At 45.8% G+C, this 24,005-nt stretch overlaps 1 protein-coding gene across 1 annotated transcript in view; it reads left to right on the top strand.

Annotated features, from left to right (window-relative positions):
- The first annotated feature begins 763 nt into the window (after positions 1-763).
- TMEM260 (transmembrane protein 260) overlaps positions 764-24,005 on the top strand; it is a 29,552-nt gene continuing 6,310 nt past the window's right edge. Inside the window, exons 1-10 of the mRNA XM_009642196.1 lie at positions 764-812; positions 1,681-1,712; positions 2,457-2,608; positions 14,622-14,799; positions 17,492-17,605; positions 19,972-20,151; positions 22,560-22,600; positions 22,968-23,051; positions 23,424-23,541; positions 23,721-23,743. Of these exons, the coding sequence (XP_009640491.1) occupies positions 764-812; positions 1,681-1,712; positions 2,457-2,608; positions 14,622-14,799; positions 17,492-17,605; positions 19,972-20,151; positions 22,560-22,600; positions 22,968-23,051; positions 23,424-23,541; positions 23,721-23,743 (971 nt within the window). The remainder of the gene's footprint in view (positions 813-1,680; positions 1,713-2,456; positions 2,609-14,621; positions 14,800-17,491; positions 17,606-19,971; positions 20,152-22,559; positions 22,601-22,967; positions 23,052-23,423; positions 23,542-23,720; positions 23,744-24,005) is intronic.

The raw sequence follows: 24,005 nt of genomic DNA, 5'->3' as shown, positions 1-24,005 counted from the left end.
CTGCTTGGTTTGTATCTATATTGCTTTGGGGTTATTCTGGCCCATGATATGAACCAATATCACAGCAACGTGCGTGAACTTCATCTTAATCTTGAGTGCCATTTCAGATGCACAGATTGCCATATTATCCCAGAAGGACTTTAATGAAGGGGAAGCCGTGCCTGGCTCGGGAGCAGCGTCCCCGCGATGCGATGGGCGTCCGCCCTTAGCTGCTGCACAGAGCAGCACTTGCTGGCATGCTGGGGAACCCCCGCGATGCCAAATTTAGGGTTTCCTTTACCAGCACCATCTTTTGCTGTGTGCAGGGGGATCGATGACTTCCCAGCCTTGCCAAGCCCCGGAAACATCGGAGCTGCCGAACACTAAAGGGCTCAGCTTGGGATGGATGGTTTTCCCGTTGCATCTGATTTTTTTAGGGCTGTCTTGCAATAGGTTGAAACTTTCCTAAAATAGAGTCACAATAAAAATAGCCGGTGCTTGCAAGCGTGGTAAAATCCACATCTGAGAGGTTTTTGTGCTGTCCCCCGGGCATTGCGTGGGGCGATAGCTGTGATTTTACAGCAGTGATGAAGAGCAATAGTGGGTTGACTTGCATCTTCCTTTTAAAAATACATCATTTCATGTCAAGATTTAAAGGTGCCATTTGTACAATCGTTCTCTGCGTTGGATGGTAAGGAAGCGATAAAGTGCAGAAATGGAAATATTGTGAATTTAGCATTTAAAGCTGACAGCGCCCTTCGTTTTGCATCCTTACCATCTAACGATGGGACGAAGCTACCGCAACCTTGGCACTTGCAAAATTAGCAGGACCAGTGAGAGCAGGCTCTGCAAAATCGGATCACGAAATTTGAAGGAAAGAAGGAAAGCCAGCCGTAATTTTTAATTTTGTCGCACCTCGGTTGTATCGTGCGTCCCTGAATGTGTTGTCTTCTGAATATATTTAATACACGCCGCTCAGGAGCGTTGCAAAATGCTTCAGTGTCAAGTGCTCTAAAAATGCCAAGTCTTATTAACTATTATGCTAACGTAGCTCTTTCGGGGGCAGTTATTTGTCTCCTGGCGTAAAATACAAATGAAATACAAAATCTAAATGATGTTTCTAATGGGAGCGGCCGCTGGATGCGGCATCCACTGACCGGTAAAAGAGTTTCTTGCGAAGCAGACGCTGCAAGAATTGCTTTGGCGTCAAGGGAGAGCAGCGTTCCCAAATATGTGGATGCAGATTTTGCACAATCAATGATTATATTTTCCCTCTTTAAAATGATAAAGCTGTGAGGTTTTTTAATGAGAAACAAGCGGGTTGTTTAAGAGACAACGCAGCTTAAGCGTTGCAAACCGTAGTGCTTGGAAGTTACTGAGTCAATTGGTTTTAAATTAAAAATACGCACGCACAAATGTCTGCATTTTGAGTATCTCAGGGCATTCCTCACCCGAGCCTACCTATACTTTCACTTATCTGTTCATAAAAGTCTCGCGAAAACATACAAAAGATATTTTGTGCAATGACATCAGAGGGAGAAAATATTCTTAGAAAATTTCATGCTGTTAAATCTCTACAGATTTACAGTTTTATCCAGTCAAATTAATGCAAAACCCCAATGCAAGCATTTGGATTTTGAAAACTTTGGAGGAGTGTCATTTCCTAATAGTAATTATTGGTTTTACATTATTTTTTCACAGGGGAGCTGATCACAGCCGCATATGAGCTTGGAGTAAGTATTAGTTTTATTGTTTAATCAATGCTCTCATTAACAGTTTTAGGAATTAAGGAAGTTTAATTAAGCATGGAGTAAAGTAGATTAATTTATTTTCAAACCACAGTTTTTACTAACTTATAAGTACAGCACGCGACAATTTACTTCAAGTTTTAAATCCAATTAAACTAAATTATAAAGCAAAGGCTTTACTGTATATACAGTAGCTGGCTTATTATCAACCCAAATTTTGTATAAGCTGGGGAGAATAAAATAAATCGGGTTAACAATTTTAATAAGTTTTATTATTTAATAAACTTTATTATGGTGCATGATCCCTTTAGGCAAGACCTTAGGACTGTCAGCACGGTGGTAATCCGATAGCAGTGTGGTCTTTCAACTTGCTAACCAATAAAATAGTTGAGAAGCTGCTTTTTTTTTTAAAAAAAAAAAAAAAAAAAAAGAAAACAGCCTTTTGAATGACCCTAATATACTGTGAACCCAAACAAGGAGCCCTTTAAGGCACGCTAATGAAACGTGGCACCTCCTTTTCTCGCCGCCTCATTATTATGGGCGAGGCGTGGAGCCAAATCCACTAAGGAAAAATATTTGCGGAGTTCAAATCGGTACGAAAGGATGGGTCGGGGGAGAGGGTGCTGCTCGGAGATCCCCCGGCTCCTGCCGCCGGACCCTGGCGTGCTGCTCTCCTTTTGATTTCACAGAATTTCACCCCTTTTCAACCCCGTATCGATCTGTCCGTAGGTCGCCCACCCGCCCGGCTACCCCCTCTTCACGCTGCTGGCCAAACTGGCGACGGGGCTGCTGCCCCTGGGCTCCCCCGCCTACCGGGTCAATCTCCTCTGCGGCTTGGTGGGAGCAGCTGCCGCCTCTTTGCTTTTTTACACGGTTTTCAGGTAAAGTCATCGGGGGTGTTTTCTCGTTGGCGTGATGCCGGCAGGGCGCTTCCCCGTCGGCTCGGGACGTTTCCGAAGGCTCCCTCTGTTCCCCTCTGGCCTTTGCTCTAGCGTTTCCCCCTCCCTTTCCAGCTGTAATTAGTTCCTCTGATTAACCTAACAGGGGTTTAATCTGAATTTGACCTTCTTTCCTGCACAAAAGGCCCCTCTTTTTCTCTTTTTTTTTTTTTTTTTTTTTTTTTTTTTTCTTTTTCCCTTTCTGTTAAATAATAACAGTAATAATAAAAATTGCGCCCTTTCCCTTACGCAGACATGACAGGTTGTTCAGGCTCATTATCACAAATCACCGCTCGGTTTAACTAACCAGAACTAATGAAGTTTGTCGTTCTCGAAAGGTGCAGATGGTCTGTTTAAATTAACAGGATGAGCTTCACCTATCGGGGAAACCGTGAACTTGGTTTAATTGCAGCTCCCGGCGGAGGCGGATGGGCAGTTGCCTGCCGGTGGTACCCAAGGACCGGGGCGAGCATCGGGCACCGGCCGCCTTCCCCCGGCGTAGGTGCTTTTTCTCCGGACCTCTAACCTCCGGAGAAAAGGGAACAATCGGGATGCGCACGTGGGTGGGGATTTTGTTAACCCCGCTCGTCTTTGATGTGCAAGTTCTGGCTGCTCTTAACCTCAGCCTGACCCATATTTGAGAGGATTATCGCAACCCCGTACAAACAATTTCTGATGTTCTTTTGCAGGGAAAATAGGGCACGTTTCTGGGCTGCAAACAGTGAAATCTGAAATGATAGCGGGGCACTTTGGGATGAGACGGGGCAAGATTATTTTTGACAAAAGCCCTTTTCTCCCACCCATTTCCAGAGCCGCATTGCCCCTCGGGGAACCCTGCCCAGAGAGCGAGCGCAACGTAAAAATAAAACCAGGAATAAATGGGAGGGCCGGATCCTGCACAGCCCGAGAGCCCTGAACTCACTTAAACTTCGGACCACGGGGTCCGTCTGTCCGGGTGCGTCTTCCTCTGCTGAAGAGGAGTCGGTTTTTACACATCGCCTTTTGCATAGCAGGGCATCAGCTCCAAAGCACACCCACTGGAATTGCTTAAGTAATTCCTAAATATTTCTATAGGCATTTAAAGTGATTGCTTTTACTGTTGGGTAATACGTGTAATTAAGTCGGCGTTATTTAATTTAATATCCTGTATTTTACAGCGTATTTGGGGAGCTGGAAGCGGTGCTGCCCTCCCGTGCACAGCGCCAGGCGCAGCGTCAGAGCACAACTCGTTTTGATTCTATTAAAAACTCCTGCAAGGAGTTGCTGAAGGTTATGAATATTGGGTTCTTATTTTTTTTTTTAATTATGGTTATTCCCTTTATTACAGTTACTGTGAAGATCTGCCCCGCTTTTTAGGTTTTAACTCCAGTGCGACGGTTCCTTACAACCCCATTTTGCGCATACGAAACGATGCAATTGTCGCTTTAGAGAAATAAAAATATGGGAGAGAAATGACAGGCTAAATTTGGGAATTATTTTTACACTCCTAGAGGTTTAATTTTTTTGTCGTTGTTGTGTAATTGGATTTGGAAGATGTTGCTTCTGTCAAATTTAAAACTTCCGTGAAAGAACGGAAAACCTGGAACTGAGAGATGATAGAAACTATGAAGGCTTATAGAAAATTATTTCATAGATACAAGGCGCTGACAGAATCAATTATTCAGCCTAGCAGCGATTGATTTTTTGGAAACGAATTATTGTGGGTCAGTTTTATTTCCAAATTACAATGTTATATTTTTTTTCCTGTTAAGCACCTTAAAATTGATTTATTTTTTACGACTTTCATTTAGCAAAAAAAGTTTTTTTCTTTCTATTGCCGTCTACTTTTTTTAAAAAAAAATATATCTTTCAGAAAATGTTCACTGGCACCATCTGCGTGAAAGCCGTAACTATCTGAAGGTGATGTGTTTTGGGTTTAACCGGGCTCATCCGTACTCACAAAGGATCTAAACCGGTCCATCAAATCCCCCCCCCCCCCCCCATTTTTGTGTTTTAATTAAAATTTAGCTGATGGGGTGACCCCCGCGAGGTACAAGAGGGGAAAATAAGCACCTGCTCCTCTTGCCGCACGAAACGTGGATGCTAATATGAAAATATGTAGATGTTAGGAATACAAATAATTGATGAAGTACACATCCTTCGGGAGCAACACGGTTCAAGTGGCAAATCTCTTTCCTCAAACAATAGCCACCCTTCAGCGGGGAGGAAGCCATCTCTATGGTAATGGGGCCGACGCTGCCCTATTGATCGAGTGGAAGAAGACATTATACAATGTCAGTTGGGTTGTTACAATTTCATTTGTCGTCTGACCTGAACTTAACCTCTAAAACCTTTCTTTTCTCCCCACCAGCCGGGCAGCGTTGCTGTTTACCCTCGCGGGGTTTTTTTCTGTGCCTCCCAGCATCCCCGTACAGTAAATCTCTCCCTTTTTTTCCCCCTTGACTCTTTTTTTTTTGTTTAAGAGGCATTGCCCCGGTTTATTCCTCGGCAGGTCGGGACAATTTCTTTCACTGCTTAAGGAAGGAGTCGCGGTTGCCTCCGCGGCTGGGTGGTGTTTTGGGATGTTATGGCGTGTGCGGGATTAGGATCGAATTTATTCCTTAAACAGATTTCTCCTCTGCCAGGTGACGGCGGGCGGGATGCTCCGCGCAGACACTGCCGGGGTCGATAGGGAGCCACCCCAACTTCTTGTTTATTTAGTCATTATGTTCTATTATTCATTTCATTATATTTTTTTTTTTTTTTAAGCCCGGATTGTGCTTCTTAAAACTAAGTTATGTCGAACCGCGTTGATGCCTTTTGTCAGTAATCAGACTATCGCCGAGCGAGCGCTTTGCTCCTTTGAATTAGTTCTCAAATACGGGTTTTTCTCCATCTGCACAGTCTTAATAAATTGCTTGTAATTGTCGTAAAATGGCATTTACAAAGAGTTTTCTCAGACTGCTTGTAACAGAGGCAAATAATTCATCTTTGCTTTGAAAGAGGGGGGAGCTGCTTTATGTTTTTAGGACGCAGCAAGTGCGGCTATAGGATTGTTTCTTTAAACAACTATTTATTTGTTTTACTGTGGGAGGCAAAGCATAGCAAGTTTACAAAGTAAACCAATTATCTTCTTATGATATGATTGCCAAAGTGTCATTTTCTGCAAGATCGTGCGTCCTTTGCGTTTTCTGTTGCAAAGGGAGAGAGAATGCTTTCCCCTGCTCCCAGTGCATTTTATTTTTTTTCAGTGTATACCTTTCATAGCTTGGCTACTTTGCTGTATCTAAATACACAAAGCTAATTTATTGCAGGGGCAGGAGCAGAGTAGGAGGTGTTATTGCCTGAGTACTTCTGGTAAGTTTTTGCCAGCTTTATTCTGGCTGAGTTGCACGTGGGTTTTTGAAAAGAGGAAGACGTTGCATTAAGTTAAGTGGTTCATATCTCATCGGTTTGCTGCTCTGGGTGTCATGTTAAGTTTTGGACTATATATATATTAATATATAAATATTCCCTGTCCCAAGACCTTCCAAGCAACACACTGTAGATCTGTATGAAAACTGGAGCCATCTCTTCTCCCACCGCCAACAAAAAGGAGCGGTAGGCATGTTGTATAATGAAGTCATCAAGCATCAAAATGATTTGATCCCTTTGAAATCATCAAAATGTTTTGGAAATGGCGCTTGACCATCCTGATGGGTCTGAGGTTTCTTGTTCCAGTGCTGTGTGTCCTGGAGCTCCCGTGGGAAGGTTCTGGAGAAGGACCAGGCATGCTGGAGCACCGGGAGGATGGGTCACCTTCATGGCCATCCCCGGAGGGACCTCATGGCTGACGGTCCCTTAAAACTAATTGGTGCTGGGAAAAGTTGTCTGCTGCCTGTGGCAGGTGGGGAAATAGTCCGTGTCCCTGGGGTGTGTGGGTTTGCTGGAGCAGGACTCATCCCCAAAAGGTTTGACTCTTTTTTCGGGGGGGGCATGGTTTGGGGAAGATGGAGGGATGAGAGAGGAGCGCTTCGCTTGACATGCCGCTGCCCGCTCAACCATCATGGGAAATTAAAGTACTGGGCTTTGGGGAAGGAGGGATCTCCTTACAGGGCGTATTTGGATTTTTCCAGATTACAGATTATTGTAGATTACCACCGTTGTAGCACAGCGTGAAGATCTTGGCCACTTCAAAAGCAGCTGGGTTTAGGAACAAGTAGTTATGAAGTTTTAGGAGGGAGGGAAGAAAGGAAGGTACCCAAGTATTAATTTGCTTTTAGAAGAATATCTACTGTGACCTCTGGCTAATTGATCATATATATATATATATATAAAAATTTTTTTCCCCTTGTCCCCATAATAAACCGGTACCGAGTTCAGTCTGTTTGAAGACATTTCCAAATCTGTTCATTTGCATTTTGCTCTAAAGTAGGCACATTAGGCTGCAGTAACTGTGCTTCGTTTTGAAGGGAAGTGGGGGGGAAAGCAGGGCAAAAAAACTCTTTTTTTTTTTTTTTTTTTTTTTTTAAGACTGAAGAGTCTTTTCTGACAGCTAGTCAGAGTTAGAATTAGTTCAAGGAAATGTTAATAATGCACTGCCTGGCTTAATCCCTTTGATATCACCAGGTATCCTCCTGTTCATGGGTTAATTGCTTTAAAAGCGGAGGCAATATTCTGAGCGGTGGGCCGCTTCACCTTTTCACAGCTGTTACCATTGAGTGACAACTAAATCCCATGTGTAAGATGAGGAAGAGCTCAATCTCCAATTGGGAGAAAATTTATGTAAACCGCAATCCCTTCAGAATGTGCGGAAGTCACAGACTTTCTTGATTTACTCTGCTTTTCCCAGAAAGCTCCATTGTTCCCTTCCCTAAGTCCCATCAACCCTTTGTAGCAGAATATCACAGCGGCGGCAGATAGCTTGAAATATATAAATGCTATCATAGCTCTGATTAATAGCGGCGCTTATGAGTCAAGTCTGATAACGGAGCAGCTCTCCACTCAATTTCAGATACCGCTAATGGAATCTGTCTCCTGCAATTGTAATGTGAGAAGGGCTAATTTGCCATGGAGCTTGGAGCTGTCACCAGCCGGGGATTGGGGGGTCAGATGGGAGCTGCCAGGTTTTTGCCCTGCAGCTTGTATCTCTCGCTTTGAATAGCGCAGCCCCCTGCCTGCCAGGGAGCTGATAGGCCGCCGGGGGGTTTATGCCACTCCGTACAATAGCGAAGGGCTGCATGGGCTGACTCGGTAATTGTGAAGCCAGCTCATTTTTATTTTATTTTACATTTTATTCTATTTTTTTCTCTCTTTTTTTTTTTTTTTTTTTTTCCCCCTCCACGGCTGCATAATTTCTAATAAGGGGTTTTAACAAATGTCAGATTAGGAAAAGTTTCTGCAATTACCAAAAAAAAAAAAAAAAAAAACTTATAAAACATTTAAATAGCTAAAGTCGAGGGTTGGGGGTTTTTTTTGGAAGTAGGCACCAGTTATTACGGGCGCCTAGGATAAAGGCGTACCTATTTTCTAAGGATTGTGAATCAAATAATGGCTCTAACTAATATACCCTTTCTTCTTGCAAAGGCACTGGCAGAGAAGTTCTCATTTTTAATAGCTGGTAGCACAGTTTTTACAACTTGCCATCGGAAAGGTGTGAGTCCGGGGCGCTATTTATTAAGTAGCGCAGTAGTATATGCGTTTTATCGATCTGTTGTGAGTTGTGCTACTCATTGAACTGCTCTGGGGTAGCTTGGCTTGGAGGTGTTGAGTTTAATTGCCAAACTTTCTTGGGAAGGGGCTGCTGCAGGTAGGCTCCACTCTGGCGTGGTGCCGGCTACCTGGGAGCGTGCGAGGTTTGAGGTTGGGAAGTCCCATTCCTCGCTCCCTTGCTGAGCCCTTGTAGGGACTCCTCCCATCCCCGGTGTCCAGACCCACCGAGGTCCCTGCCACCATCCTGAGGCACCTCACCACAGCTTGGTCCTCCTGGTGAGAGGAGCTCCTCTCTCCAGGCACCCAAGGGGTGGCACATGAAACACCTCTTGCACGGGCTGGTGACATTTACAGGCCTGGATTTACCAAAGGGACAGGCAGGGACTTGATATTATCCTGCAGAAGTGGTGTCCTTACTGGACGCATCCATGGTAGTCCCCTTACTGGACACATCCAGTCCAGGAGGACGTATGCAAGAGGGTGCAAGGACCAGCTCCCCTTAGCCAAAATCCTGACTAGCTCAATATTCCTTATCCAGGCTGGAGCACCCTGTCTTCAACTTGCGGTGTTGCAATAAAAGAATTAAATGAAATGGTAAATAAGTGGTGGCAGTCCCTGCTTGTATCGAGCAGAAGTGGTGCTGAATGCATGTGGAGGGTGGTGGGGATGCTGCCTGCTCGCCCCCACCCCGAGACATCGTGGGTCTGCGGGAACGCTGGAGTCACACGATGCTGACGTCCCTATTGGCGCGACGGACAGGAGTCAGTTGTAACCCAGGTGCCCGCTTTGGGTTTGGGTTATTTTTTTTTTTATGGTGGTCCTGCCCATTTGCTTGGTTTCTGTTCTTTCCTTGTGGCCATGAAGACTCAACCGGGATCGGTGAGCCAAGCCACGCTCTCCCACCTCCTCCTCCGGCGCCGGGAGCGGAGGCTGCGGGCAGGGCTTAAGTGGCTATTCAGCTCCACGTCCTTGAGGAAGAATAAAATCTGGTTTGCTATTCCCTGTAGTACCTGCGCTGGCTCTTCAGCGCTGAGAGCAAGAGAAACCGCCTTTTGTCCATTGAGTGGTTGTGACTAAGAGGCAGGCAAACCCAGAGGGATTGGGGTTTTGGGGGATAATTATTATTACTTAGGTCCTAAACTCATGTTTGGATTTTTATTTGTGTTTTATTTCTAAATAGTTCTTGAATTTCAGCACCAACGCACGTACTCACCTAAAATGTATCTGGGGAAAGCTGGGTTGTTCAGTCTTCTAAGTCCCATTCTCTTTTAGCCTACATCAAAAAAAAAAGAGTGGGTTTTTTATAAATCAAGCAAGTGAAACCTCTTAAGTTAAATTTGAAATGTTAAGTCTTTAATGCACTAGTCTTTTACCAAAAACACATTGAAGGGATGTATCCTTGTACTGCGAAGCGAAGTCGCAGCATTGCAGAGGCAGCGGTTGCTGGTGATGTACCCAGAGCCTGTGCAGGTGTACAGGGAACCGCCGACATCATGGCCAGCATCTGCAGGTGGGGGGAGAGACTGAAATTTTAAAAAAAAAAAAAAAAAAAAAATCCATTAATTAGTTTATTAGTGGAGATTTTAAAAAGCAGGAGTGTTTTTTTCTTATTCCACTGAGTTTAAAAAAAAAAAAAGATACGAGGCTGAGATCCGCTACCTTTAAAGTTTTGGAGGGAACAGAAGGCAGAAATAATCAGCTTATTTCACAAGGTACAGATAGGTGTTTCCAGTGTTTAATAAGTCAGCTTCAAATATAAAATGTTCCCATTATCTTAAACTGTTCTTCTTTATGAATCCAGTGCATTGAAGTTTGCATGTACTGAAAACATTTTAATTAAATTCCAATTCCCATCCATACATAGCTTTATACCAATCATTTAATTAAAGTTTTTGCAAATTATTAAATATAATATGTCTGCCATTTCTAAATAAAAAGTAAAAAAAGCTGATCGAGCTCTTTTTTAAATGCAAATAGGTGTAACCTGTGCTCTTGGCTAACAAGAAGTTTTACTGAACATAGAGGAGAGGCTAAATTTCAAATCCCAAACTGATGTGTTTTAGTGATTGCCAACAAATGAGAAGCTAAAAGCTGTAATTGCAAAACCAGATTTAAATGTCTACTTTCAGTTTTCCCAATTATTCCTGCAAACTCTTAATAACAACCTGCGGCTAAAATATTCCCGATTAAAGCAAGTTTCTGCTGCCCGTGTCCTTGGAGCTGAGGCCCAGCCACACATTCTTTCACTTTGGTGCCTGAAAAGGAAAACAAAATAATAATTTTTTTTTTTTTTTTAGTCTTTTTCTTTTATGTTTTGGGATGCCATGGGAAAATATTTCTCACAAAGGACTGTGTGACCTTTCCTTTGCCGGCTGCTTCTGCCCCTTCTGAGTGCGTTTTTAGATGATGGGAATTTCTGACCATGTTCAGAATCCCAGAATGGCAGGGGTTGGAAGGGACTTTGGGAGATCACCCAGTCCAATCCCCCTGCTAAAGCAGGCTCACCCAGAGCGGGGTGCACAGGGCTTTGAATATCTCCAGAGAAGGAGACTCCACAGCCCCCCTGGGCAGCCTGTGCCAGGGCTCGGGCACCCTCAAAGTCAAGAAGTTCTTCTGCGTAGTCAACTGGAACCTCTTCTGCTTCAGTTTGTGCCCATTGCCCCTTGTCTTGGTGCTGGGCACCACTGAGAAGAGTCTGGTTCCGTCCTCGTGACATTAGAGTTGGTTGACCAGCAGGAAGGGACTGTCTTCCCACTTGTTTTGTTTTGATAAAAGTGCTCCACGTGCTTTGAGCAGGTCTTGCCCCAAATGGGTTATTTTGCAAAATCCAAAATACAAGCTGTCCCCTTGGCTTTTCCTCCACGTAAGATAAACAAGCCTGGAAGGCAGCTTCTTTGCAAGCTCGGCGCTTCAGTCCTTCTCGAAATGGGCCTGGCGGTGATAGAGCTGTAATACCCCGGGAGAAGTTATGAAGACTTTCCCACTGTTGCGTTGGCTGCAAATCTTTTCTTCTTTCATGAGCTGATTTCTGTCTGCTGAGACTGTTCCAATGGCAGGGTATTACTACTCGGAACGCTTTCTTCTAGGTGACCCAGCCTTCTTGGACATTAGGAGACATCTTTTCACTGAAAGGGTTGTCAAGCATTGGAACAGGCTGCCCAGGGAAGGGGTCGAGTCCCCATCCCTGGGGGTATTTAAAAGCCAGGCAGCTGAGGTGCTTAGGGACAGGGTTTAGTGGTGGGATGGCAGGGTTAGGTTAATGGTTGGACTTGATGATCTTAAAGGTCTTTTCCAACCTAAACGATTCTATGATTCTATGATTCTTTTCTAAAAGATAGTCCCCTATCTAGCCCAAGCCCAGGATCCCCCCTCCACTGGACAGAGTCTTACAGCAGGGTGTTGCCCACCTTTTGCTCTTTGTAAAGCCTCTCTTCTTGAAGGAGTTGCTGCAAGGTAGCTTTACACCTACACTGTGTTGACAGATGAACTCCGGATGGTTATTACCATTGCCATGGCTTTGTTGTTGGTAACCTATTGATCTTCTTGTTCCAGTCATCTGTTCTTTCTCTTACTGGTTCCAAAGACTGGGGGAAACATGCTGGCTCTGGGTGAGGGGGAGGCTACCCTCCCTGCTCCACAGAAGCAATCGGATAAAGCCCTCTTAGATGTTGCTTTTACATGAGGCCAGCTGAGGATCCAGCTGTGATGGGTCTTTGCCATGTTTTTTGTAGCACCTCAACTGTATTTGAAAAATATTGTGTTTGAAGACAGAAGCATGAGTAGAAGTCAAGTGAGGATAAATCTCTGCTGCTCTCTGCTCTGGAGCCCTGATGTGCTGTCAAAAGGAGAGACAGTGTTAAGCAACTAAAAGGTGTTTTCAGAAAAAAAACCAAACAACTGTGTGGATTTGGGGGCTGTCTTGGTGCCAAGGCAAGAGTGACACAGCACAGTGTCACTCCATGCTGGAGAAGCCTAAGAGGCTGCTGGATGGCGGAGCGCAGTGGTGCGTGGAGATCCTCATGTTGATCAAAATGAGCAGTATAACCATGTTAGCCCAGCCTCAAGGAGGGTTGATTTAATTTGGCCCCCACATCATGCTGACATAGTTGCACAGGATTAATTTCTGCTTGTCCTGCTGGTGCGACTTTGTATCATGAACTGTTGTGTTGGGTAGACCTACTAGATGTGTTGGGGTTTTTTCTGCCAGGAGGTCTTCATCCTTATCTGGAGATACCTGCTCTGGTCGCTTCCACTTCTAAGAGTGTTTCCTTCTAAATCTGCAAACTCGTAAATCCATAATTTTCCTTGCTGGTAACAGAATCTGGAAGAAACTCATGGTCTCCAGCTTGCATTTCTCAAAGCTGCTGTCTTGATGTTCTTCAAGAACACAACACATGTCCATTTGGTTTTTTAGCATCTAGTATACTTGTAGGAGCTCAGTGCTCCATGTACGCAACATGCTTTTACACAGTAGGCTTAGCAGCCTGGCTTTCCCACAAGTATTAACAATTTTAGATTGGACATTAGGAAAAATTTCTTCCCTGAAAGAGTGGTCAAGCATTGGAAGAGGCTGCCCAGGGAAGGGGTCGAGTCCCCATCCCTGGGGGTATTTAAAAGTCAGGCAGCCGAGGTGCTTAGGGACAGGGTTTAGTGGTGGGATGGCAGGGTTAGGGGAACAGTTGGATTTGATGATCTTAAAGGGCTTTTCCAACCCAAACGATTCTATGATTGATTCTATGATTCTAACCAAACTGCCTTGCTTCTCACCCTCCAGCTGCCTCCTGCAGCTTCAGATCTGAAAATGCTTTACAAAGGAGATAAAAATCCTTCATCCTATTTTGCAGATACTTGGGGCAACAGCAGCAGAGTAGCTTGTCCCAGCCCAGCCAGGATGTCCAGTGTTGGTGGCAGGAGGAGGCAGGAGCTGGTCTTCCTAAGCCCTCATCCCAGTCCTCTCCTCCCTATGAGCCCTGCTTCTCATTTTTAATGGATTAAAATTCCCATTCTCACCACCCATGTCCTTCTTTGACATCTACAGAAATAGCTTGGCTTTCCAGTGTACTGAGGTCATTTTGGGAAGGTGGAAAGAAAGCATAACTAAGGAGAGGAGCCCTTGCTAGGGAGTGCTGTGCCAACAGGTCGATCATCTCTGTTCATAGAGGCTGTAGGTTCTGGTTACTTGGTCTCCATTTATCTCAAAGTTACATGAGGAACCCCATAAGCAAGTCCTACGTGGATGTCCACTGTCCAATCCCTGATGAGCAGAACAAACCACGTGGGGGCTTTGGCTGTGCTAGAGGATATGGCCGGTATTTAGGAGCGGATTACACAGGTAGTTTGATAGAGAAGTTGGCGTTCTTGTAATAATTTTGCTTTAAACCTGAGGTGACCTACATGGCGTCTTTTCAGGGTGACTTCCTGAAGATGAGACCTTCCAAACAGGCAGAGCCGGAGCTGCCCCTGATGCAACCGGGTGGGAAGAGCTGCTATTGCAGAATGGGCATAATAGGTTTCCTGGGCTAAACCCCACCTCGCGGGTGCCCTGCGCCAGCTGCAGCATCCAGCTGAGTTGGGCAGGCAGCTCCGTGGGGACCGTGTGCCGTAATCCCATCTGGGAGTCACAGAGGTGCCCGGCGCTCGGGCCCACAGCCATCCCAGTGGCGGGTGCTTCACCCACTTCCTCCGCTCTCTCCCCCTTGCTGGAGCTGACACCCATTTTCCCCGCTCCTGACCCCGGCGGGTGCCTCTCCGTACCAGGACCACAGGCCCCGCAATCCTCACCCACCCCTGAGACCCCTAAACGCAGCCCCCCAGGAAAGCTCTGCTAATGCTGTCCATCATGAATAGCTCTAATCCACTCTTTATTCATTGCCTTGATGAATTTACGGCTGCACCCTTGCTGGCATCTCCTCCAGCGGAGAGTATCCCATTAGAGGCGTGACTCCCTGGCTCGGCATACCATGACCTGCTGGGCCATCGCTCATTGAGCTTTCTGAACCAAATTCAATACTGAAAGTTTTCATGGCGCTTGCGAGAAGGAGCCGACTCTTTGGTGTTGGGTGGCTTGCAAATAGACGGGCTGGCTAACGCCTGCTCTTCCTAATTGCGATTCAGTGCAGAGAAATTATTAGGAAGATATTAACCATATAATGTTTTGGCAGGGTGCTGGGTGGCAGTCATCATTTCTGCTGCTACAGGATGTTTAAAAAAAAAAATTAAAAAAAGAAGGACAATAAAGTAGGCTTTTTTGTTGGAAAAGAAGATTTCATGTTATCTGTGTTTGCAGGCTTTCTGGCTCATATGCTGGAGGAATCCTTGCTGCGGGGGTGTTTTCATTTTCTCGTCTAACATGGCAGTGGTCCATCACGGCGGAGGTTTTTAGCTTAAACAATCTGTTTGTGGGGCTGCTGATGGCTCTCACCGTGCATTTTGAGGAGGCATCCACTGCAAAAGAGAGATCAAAGGTAAAACATCTCAAGCAAAGTGAATAGTTCTTTATTTTCTTTCAATTAGTTATCACACGTCTGTTTGATTTCCTGTTCATTTAGGGTTGATTTAGTTTTGTTTAAATGAAGAAGGCCAAATTTTGGGACCGGGTTCAGCACCTGTGCTGGGTGGGATCGATCCCTGCCCTACCTGGATGTTCAAAAGTGCCAAACATTGAAAAATCTGCTTGGCTAAAGGGTTGAATTGGGACCTGTTGGATGGGTTTGGGGTTGGTTTGTTTAATACATGCAGGGTGGAAACAGGAGAAGCAGAATCATTCTCATTTAAATGTTTCAGTGCAGAGTTTGAGTTCCTGCACCAAAGACTCAGGCAAGGCTGTGGGTGTTCAAGTTTTTGTTTTCAGAACTGATATTTTTTCCTTGCAGTACATAGATATGTTGTACAGAAAGCTCCATCTAGTCAGAAACCCGGCTTTCAACTGAAAAACAGAAGCGACCAAATTTCCAATCAGTTCTTCTTTTGAAATTAGATGTGACCCTAAAATAATGGCATTGTGAAATACAGAGACTTTAAATTTCATACTATATTATCTACTTTATCAACAGGCTGGGCAGCCAAGTGACATTTTTACTCAGCAGTCTTGTTCTTTCTACTTCTATTTGCCTGAATCTCTGATCTCTTCTCCTCTAGCAGACTTGCCTGCTGTGACTCCTGTAAATTGTGTGAATAAAAGGATTTTTGTTGGGCTAGGCTAGAATTTTAGGAGTCTGCAGTGGTAGTTTACTCAGCTTCGTGAGTTCTCAAATAACATGTTTTATCAGTGGTTACAGAGACCTTGTTTCACCATTTTTTTTTTCTTTTCTGACGAGTATTGTCCCAAGATCTCCACAACCTGAACTCCACGAAGATGGAGTTGGGCATTTTCCAACCTGCTTCCACGTTTCACACGCCCAATTTCCAATGGGATTTCCAGATGAGATTTTCAGAAGCAGTTAAGGAGCTCGTTTCAATGTTCTTTGGGTGTCTGGTATCCCATACCTTGAAGAAGCCAGGCTGCCAACAGCAAGCTCACAGCACTTCTCATAAATCAGACGGTCGTGTGAACATCTTCAGGGGTGTGCTTGGAGTTCATCCATACACTTGAAAAAATCCTGGGATTGTCCTGAGTCCTGCAGGGAGCTCTGAAGCCCACAAATTTTTTTCAGAAGTTACAGCAGGTGTTTCCATAGCAAGGCAACATTTGATGTTGAATGCTGGGCAGTCAGTTAAAAATTACCAGTTGATCCAGGGGCGATGCTCTGATGATAGATGGAAGCACTGCCCTCCTTGGGGATGGCTGGGGAGGTGAGGATGGGTTGTCAGCTCCTGTCCAACATCGTCTGTAGGACTCTGGTGGCTTTTTGCCCACCAAGGAGCTGCTCTGGGGCTTGGCTTCAGGTTGTAACATGGACCATGCAGCCAGTGATGGTGGAGGAGGAGGAAAATTCAGAGGAGGAGCAGTGGCCAGTAGTGTACCTGGCACTGTCCCAAGGTTCCTATATGGACTTGCTCTTGTAGCTTCGTCCTCCCCCACTGAACGAAGAGGACTCAGCACTGGTCTGATGTTTAGCTGTTCAGCCTGGAGAAAAGGAGGCTGAGAGGAGACCTTATCGCCCTCTACAACTGCCTGACGGGAGGTTGTAGTGAGGTGGGTGGGCACAAGGTGCCCATGAGGTAGTGGGCAATAGGATGAGGGGAAATGGCCTCAAGTTGCACCGGGGAGGCTTAGGTCGGACATTAGGAAAAATTTCTTCCCCAAAAGGGCTGTCAAGCACTGGAAGGGGCTGCCCAGGGAAGGGGTCGAGTCCCCACTCCTGGGGGGATTTAAAAGCCGGGCAGACGAGGTGCTTAGGGCCAGGGTTTAGTGGTGGGATGGCAGGGTTAGGGGAACGGTTGGGCTTGATGAGCTTAAAGGGCTCTTCCAACCTAAAAAATTCTATGGTTCTATGGTATTGGGACAGAGCAGAGCATGTGGCAGCACGGGGCAGAGAGAGGCTTTCCTTAGCATCGGCCAGGCAGGGCCAGGTACCAATAATGAACCTGTGCGTAATCCTCAATGAGTACCAGAAATCCCCTGCACCGTGCTGTGTGGTCTGGATACGTTGCCTGTTCTATCAGGAAACTCTTGCAAAGATGCTTGAAAATGAGCTTTTAGACTAATGAGGGATATCACATTTAATTCCCTTTGCTTAGGAAGTTTGTGTACCCCTGACTTTAGACCTCTCTGCCTGAAGAGGAGGAAAAAGTCATGCCTGTTGTATGAAGTGAAGTCTCTGTACATAGTGGCATTGTTTTAGGGTATGGCTTCTGAAAACTTTGCATCATTTGGAGTTCACCGCTGAGCAGTCTTCCCTGTGCAGCAGGGGTTCAGGAATTGGGCCCCATCGCATCGTTACAACACGACGGTGCTACAGATGATCTGCGTATACATGGGGACACAGCCGTTGCGCTGGATGCTTCTTAAATAACATTTTCTGTTCAACAAAGGAAATCTCCCTGTTAATAATCAAAAATAGCCTGTGTTACCCGTGTTACAGCTGACCTGTGCTCACCAATGTATTTGCCTTTCTCCTGTAAGCATGCTGGGGGCTGCGCTGAAGCTCTTTTGGTCTCTGGATGGTTTTGCAAACTGTAAAGAGTAATTGTGAATGTGGTTTCGTTCCCTTTCAGATCTCTAAACTTGGTGCCTTTTGCTGCGGGCTCAGTTTGTGCAATCAGCACACAATAGTGCTTTATATCGCTTGCATTGTGCCTTGGGTTCTCTCCCGGCTTTTCAGAAAGACGGTAAGTATTTTGCTGACCCATACCTCTGGTTTTGTACGGCACTGAGCAATTCTTCTTTCCAAGCACTTTTGCCACTTCCATGGTGATGTACAAACAGGGACAGCCAGTGGTCCGCCTAAACAAGTCAGTTGTAACCCTCTGAAGTTACAGTCCGTCAGTCTGACACCCAGGCAGCCGATCAGGATTTAGGGGCTTTGCTCCCACCAGCAATCTGCAACCTGCCCGTGTCTCCTGGCACAGGACTGCTCTGCCCCAGCTGCTTGCAAGTATGCAGCCATGAGACTGATGCTTGGAGCTTAAAACTGCTCAGCATGTAGGAAACAAGAGCAAGTTCAACCTACCAAACAGGAAAGCAGATAAATATCTCCTGGAGGGAAGTCACAGGCATGTGCAGTCTGGGTGCTGCTTCTTCTGGCTGATGGCACTGGCTTTCTCATGCCATCAACTCATCTGGAGATGAGTTTCTGGATGTTGATTCCCTGGTGGTAACAAACAAAAGCCATGTCTGCTCGTTGCAGAGCATCTTGTGACTACTGTTGGTAGTTGAAGGCGCAGCCGGAATGAGCAACACGGCAAGAAGGCTGCAGAGGCTTGTCTCTGGGGGGAAAACTCTTCAGCATCTCCCTGGGATGTGCCAGGCTCGGTGGCCTCCAGCTCTGATGGAGCCACTAGAAGAGATCAGCTCTCAGGTGAAGAGTGCCTGGCTTGTGCCAGCTGGAGAAGACTAGAGGAAGGCTGATCTTCAGTGAAACAGCCTCTGATCCGGTCAAGAATGTCCCTTCCATCTCCTATCAGAGATCCCATTGTGAAGAGGTCCATCCTTTTACACCTTTTTATTAAATTCGGTCATTGTGTAAGGTGAAAACATCTTTTTGCATGCCTGGCTTAGGAAGGTGACACACATCTATCTGGGTGAGGCTCCCGGGTGACGTTCAGGGGCCCTGCAATGCTCTTGTCCTCTGAAGGTGACCTGTGAATTGATGTATCAGGGTGGATGCAGACATGTTGTAGGAACTCTGCTTTGCCCTGAAAACGGCTGCATATCTCAACTACACAGATGCTCTGGACACTTTGCAGGGGGCCTTGAGAAGCCTCCACCTACTCTGCCCCTTCTCTTTGCCCCTGCGAAGGCAGCAGTTGGGCAGGTCTCTGCTGGGCCAGTCTTGCCTGTATTTTTCCACCCTCGACCTGATAAATCAGGTGTGATTCCGAGCAAAGGCACAGGGTGTAACTAAGCCTGGAGGAGCCTGCGAGCTGCAAGAGAGAAGATGCAACTCAGACAAGCTTGATCCAAAATCTGTTCAGCGTCTCCAGCAAACCCCTTTCTGACGATGTAGTTCCTTTAACACAACTAAGACTCGCTTCTGCAATATATTTGTGTTCTTTAAACAGACCTTTTGGGGTTTTTTTTAACCGGGGAGGTCCAGAGAGACTTTTGTGATTTCCAGCAAGGACAATCCTATGCCAATGTAATATTCCTGGGAGATGCTTTAGAAAGCACAGTAGTGCCTGCTGCAGAAAACCACCTAAGAAGAAGAAGATCTGATGGAAAACAGTGCCTTTTTTAAGTAAAAAAAAAAAAAAAAAAAAAAAAGAAGCCAGCTTTCTTCTGAAGGAACTCTGGTCACCACCATTACCAAGCTACTTTTTCTGCTCTGTAGATCATCGCTCTGAATGGTGCCTCTTCCCCATAACCCCAACTGCTGAAGAAGTGCTTTGATTGACAGGCCAGTGGCTAACAATAAAGCAAGCGTGCAATATTCTAGGGTGGGATTTTCCAAAGCACTTAAAGGAGTTAGGCACAGAAGTCCCTTTGAAAGTCTTGTCTTCCTGACCCCTTAGGCAGTCTTGAAAATCCCACCCCAAAAGTTGGCCTATCCAATTTAGCCAGTGTAATCGCGATAAAGTAAATGGCAAAACTGACTCCTGATGATGGTGGTGATGTGTGTAGTTGTACTAGAGCGGCATTTTTTTTATTTTTTTTTTTTGCCAGATGGAATACCAGCCAACTCTTAATCGCTGCAAAGTGGGTTATCTCAGCCTTGCAGTGCTTCAGCCATCTATGCATGTCATGCCATGATTTAAATGTGAAAGATGCAATGAGTATGATACTCATGAGTCCTAGCTAATATTATTTGCTTCACTTAAATTTCACCCTGCCATGCAAAGGAGATCAGTTTGATGCAGTTTCCTAGTAATCCACAAAATCGTAAGGTTTAACATAGCATTTTGTAGGGACTTACTATAAATTGAGAGATCAGCTCTGTGTAAATATATTTGATGTTTTTTCTTTATCTGTTCTTGAAGTTCCAGCGTGATTAAACTAAAATAAACATTGTTATGCAATATGACATATTTTGGTGCAGGAATTGTCCCTAGGCCATTTGCTGAAGTTGGGTTTATGCTTCTTGGCTGGTTTGCTGCCTTATCTCTATCTGCCGGCTTCGTCCTACCTCAGTCGAGCCCGTTGGACATGGGGAGACCAGACGACTTTTCAAGGATTTTTGACCCACTTTCTCAGGGAAGAATATGGGACATTCAATCTGGTAAATCAGGGTCATTTTCTAAATGACTTTCTTTTAACTTACGCAATAGCAGAACCTTTCTATTTGTGATGATTAATGGCTTGGTGGGGAAGAAATCAAAAATGTTTTCTTTTTTAAATTTTTTTTTCTGATTTTGACCATCTGATCTGTCAGGTTTGCTGGAAATGGATCGTGTGGCTGGGAAAGCAAAGAAATAATTCTCTTTGCCTTTACGGGGTGAGCCATGTTACTTACTGGGAGCTGTACTGGTGTCTCATATTTGCAGGAGCCCAAAGAGCAAACTGTGCTAGAGGGAGATGGAGACATCAGTTTTGCGTTTTTCTTGTTTTAAGACAAATAATTGTCTTTTTATTTTAAACTCAGCTATTTAAAGAGGTCACAAGGAGTTTTCATTGCTTTAGCTTTAAAAGAGATTCATCAAACTTATTTCTTACTAATACCGAATTGAAATGAATTTAAGTGAATGGTGGGCTTGGGGGCGGTGTCTCAGAATCCTCTGATCTGGGTTATTGACTGGGCTGTGCTCTTGCCAAGGGAGGGAGGTACGGCGTAGGGTGTGCATCTGTCTTCTCCAGCCCTGACTTAGATGTTTGGCTCTGGCCACCCAAGGAAAGCAAAGTGCCCAGCTTCTGGCCTTCCTGCTTCAGAGATTTCAGGGCAGAGGGCTGGGAAATCTCACCACCGGGGGAATAAAAAGGAAAAAAGGGATGGTTTACATATTGTGTCACTCCTTGGGGTCCTGAAGCCCCATGTCCTCAGAAATCAAGCCCCGTGCGTGCAGCAGCTGCTTGCAGCTGGCATGACGCAGCAAGCAGCGTCGCCCATTGCATTACAGCCTTCTCCTGTAGGACGTAAGAAAAAGACTTGATAATTCCTGCTGCTGCCATTTAATCTTTCCAAAACTCCTATAGAGATAAGATCCACCCTCTGAAGGACTTCTGAGATTTCCCCTGTTGTCCTGTTCCCAGCCATCTCCTGAGAATGAGCCTCCATTGGGCAGAGCAATACCAAGGCATGCAAATCCCTTAACTCCTTCCTCCATCAAATGTGATGAATTCAAGTTGATGTTCAGGAGGCTTAGGGATGGACTGCGTGTAATCCTGCACCGCAAATCACATTTAGGATGAACTTGTCTGAAGCGGGAGCAATAAATGCAGCAAAATCCAAGCGTTTGGTCCCGATGCCAGCTGGGCTAATGCCAGAGCCCTGCCTGGATGGACAGACAGCCCTCGCATCCCACACCTCCGTCTTAAGGACAGGCAAGGTCAAAAAAACCCAGAGAAAAGTCTCAGGAGAGGGTCTCGCCTATAAGCCAAGGATCAGAAATGTCATCGCCTGCGAGGGATGTGTCTGGGGCCAGAAGCCGTCAGCTGCCAGCAACGTGGGGCTGTGCAAGAAACAGAGAGGTAGCAGTGGTGCTTCAGGAGCTGTGGGCTCACCCTCCATCCTCTACCACTTCTATTATTTAATTAAATCTCAAATGCAATTAACTACTCCATTTTTATTGAGATTAAATATTCCATCCAGACTTCCTGGATCCGTTTACCTTCTCTTTTATCTGGTAGCCACCCCTTTACCACAAGCACCTAGGAAGGTCTTCTTTCCCAGACTTGCGCCATGAATTGCAAGTCTCTGCAATAAAAATCCTCATATATCTCATATAAATCTCATACAGCTCTGCCTCTGTCAGGACAGAGGGGACAGGGGTGATTCTGGTAAGCAAGCAGGAATTAAGGGCCATGTGCTTGTCTCAGGCTGTGGGGAGATGTCCCAGAAAATAATTGCACTGTGCAGATATAGGACAAGAGGATGCGGCCTCAAATTGGGCCAGGGCAGGTTTAGATTGGATATTAGGAAAAATTTCTTTACCAAAAGGGTTGTCAAGCATTGGAACGTGCTGCCAAGGGCAGTGGTCGAGTCCCCATCCCTGGAGGTATTTAAAAGATGCATAGGTGTGGTGCTTGGGGACATGGTTTAGTGGTGGACTTGGCAGTGCTAGGTAAACAGTTGGACTCGATGATCTTAAAGGTCTTTTCCAACCTAAATGATTCTATGATATAGCAGAGATCATAGCTAAACCATACGATGTGCTCAAGTCATGGGATAATGGGTTGGTAGCACCTTGAAGAAATGCTTATCCAGGGGGTAAACCCTGCACAGTGGCATAACTTAAAACAACAACATGGGAGAAAATCTTGCAATTGAGGTTTGAGTAGAGTTTGCTGCCTTTTTGTGGTTTAAGCAATTCCTGTTCCCTGTGACCACCTTGGGGTACCACCTGAAGGGGCTTTGGTGAGCCCTGCGTGCTTGGGGGTCTGCAAAGAGAAAACAAGAAGACCTTTCCTTGCCCCAGTGATACGGCAGTCAGCCTGTGGGTTTCTCATGGGTTTTCTTTCTCTTTAATCTAGGCCAAGTCCGAGACAGGATCCAGTATGAGAGAGATGCTGGTGTAAGTAAAATCTTGACTGTGCTTTTAGTGGAGAGAAACCTGTTGCTGCTGGTGTCGTTTTGGCCAAAGTGGCTCCTGTCCTGCCTTTCCTCAGCTTGGTCCAGAGCTGGGGCCGTGTGTGTCTGGCGCAGGGACAGCACGCATGTCTGTCTGTCTTCCCCATTGAAGGAAAAATGCCGGATCCCCCTCCCCAGTGATTTTTCATTCAAAATCCCACCATGTAAACCGAGCTTGTTCCCATTTCTGGTAGACTTAAGCAGAGCAGAACGGCAATATGTTATTGTTGTGCTTATTCCCTGCTTCTCTCTCGACGCTTTAATTGAGTGCAGTTTGGGGGTGACACATCCATGCACTAATTTCTCTGCAGTTTTCAGCTGGCGCAGATGAAGTCGGAGCTCTCCCTTCCCGTCCTGGCCCTGGCACTCGTGGCCTGTGTGAGCACAGCACTGCCGTAAGTTGGAGGAGAACATTTGCTCCGACGTGCATTTTCTCCCTGGCTGCACGGGCAGCTTGCTGTGCCTTCTGCTTGCTGGTGCAAAAATCTCAGCGGTTGGCTGTGGTCATTTATTAAGTAAGGGCAAAATATCCCTGCTCCTGGTAACCCTCTGGCTTTGGAAGTGGCAAGCTTAAAAATCTTGCAATCCTGATGGGTTTGTGCTTTAAAAAAAGAAGGATCATGAATTGCAAAGGTAAAGAAAGGCTCATCAGCTCCTTGTATTAAATGCGCTTAGGTATGCAGAGATATGGTGGTTTTCAAGCACATACAAGTTTTGTCCCCTGTTTCATCACGCCACGACAGTGCTACACTGTATTTTTTTTATAGGATGAAGCAGCAGAAATCACCCGTGATCTGGCTCTTTGCTGGAATGTTCTGTCTTTATTCCCTTTTCTTCGCTTGGAGAGCAAATCTGGATATTACAAAGCCTCTGTTTCTGGGCGTGGTAAGTAGCACTGCAAAAATTGCTCTGGGGTGTTCACTTTTGGAAGAAGCCTTAAAACCAACCTGATCAGGAGCAGGTGGTTGTCTTGGAGCGGCGTAAGGTGCAAAAATACAGCCGTGTATTCTGTTTCCTTATAGCCGGGGAAACAGAAGCAGGGTCCCTGGGGTTTTGTTTCCTAGGTGGAGGTGTGGACAAATTACAGGTAACAGATCCCTCGGGCGCGTGTCTCGCTGCAGCCTTTCAGGGCTGCGGGGTGCTGTGCGGTTGGGGTGCTCCTGTAACCCCCACACCCCCCTGCCCCCGCCCTGCTGCTGGGGTTTCTGTCCTTGTCTTGAAGTAGGAAGGGCACTTTTCACATCCCACCTAAGCTTGCCTGGCAGCAGCCTGTGGGACTCCCTTGTTTGATCTCCCTAAAAATCACCAAGCCCCAACTCCAGGCTCCAGTTGGGGGGGTCGTGGAGGTT

The sequence above is a fragment of the Egretta garzetta genome, unplaced genomic scaffold (genome assembly GCF_000687185.1).
Source record: "Egretta garzetta isolate BGI_Z169 unplaced genomic scaffold, ASM68718v1 scaffold647, whole genome shotgun sequence".
In the NCBI taxonomy this organism is placed as follows: domain Eukaryota; kingdom Metazoa; phylum Chordata; class Aves; order Pelecaniformes; family Ardeidae; genus Egretta; species Egretta garzetta.
Note: the sequence above shows the minus strand (reverse complement) of the source record. Positions and strands in the feature narration are given on the sequence as shown.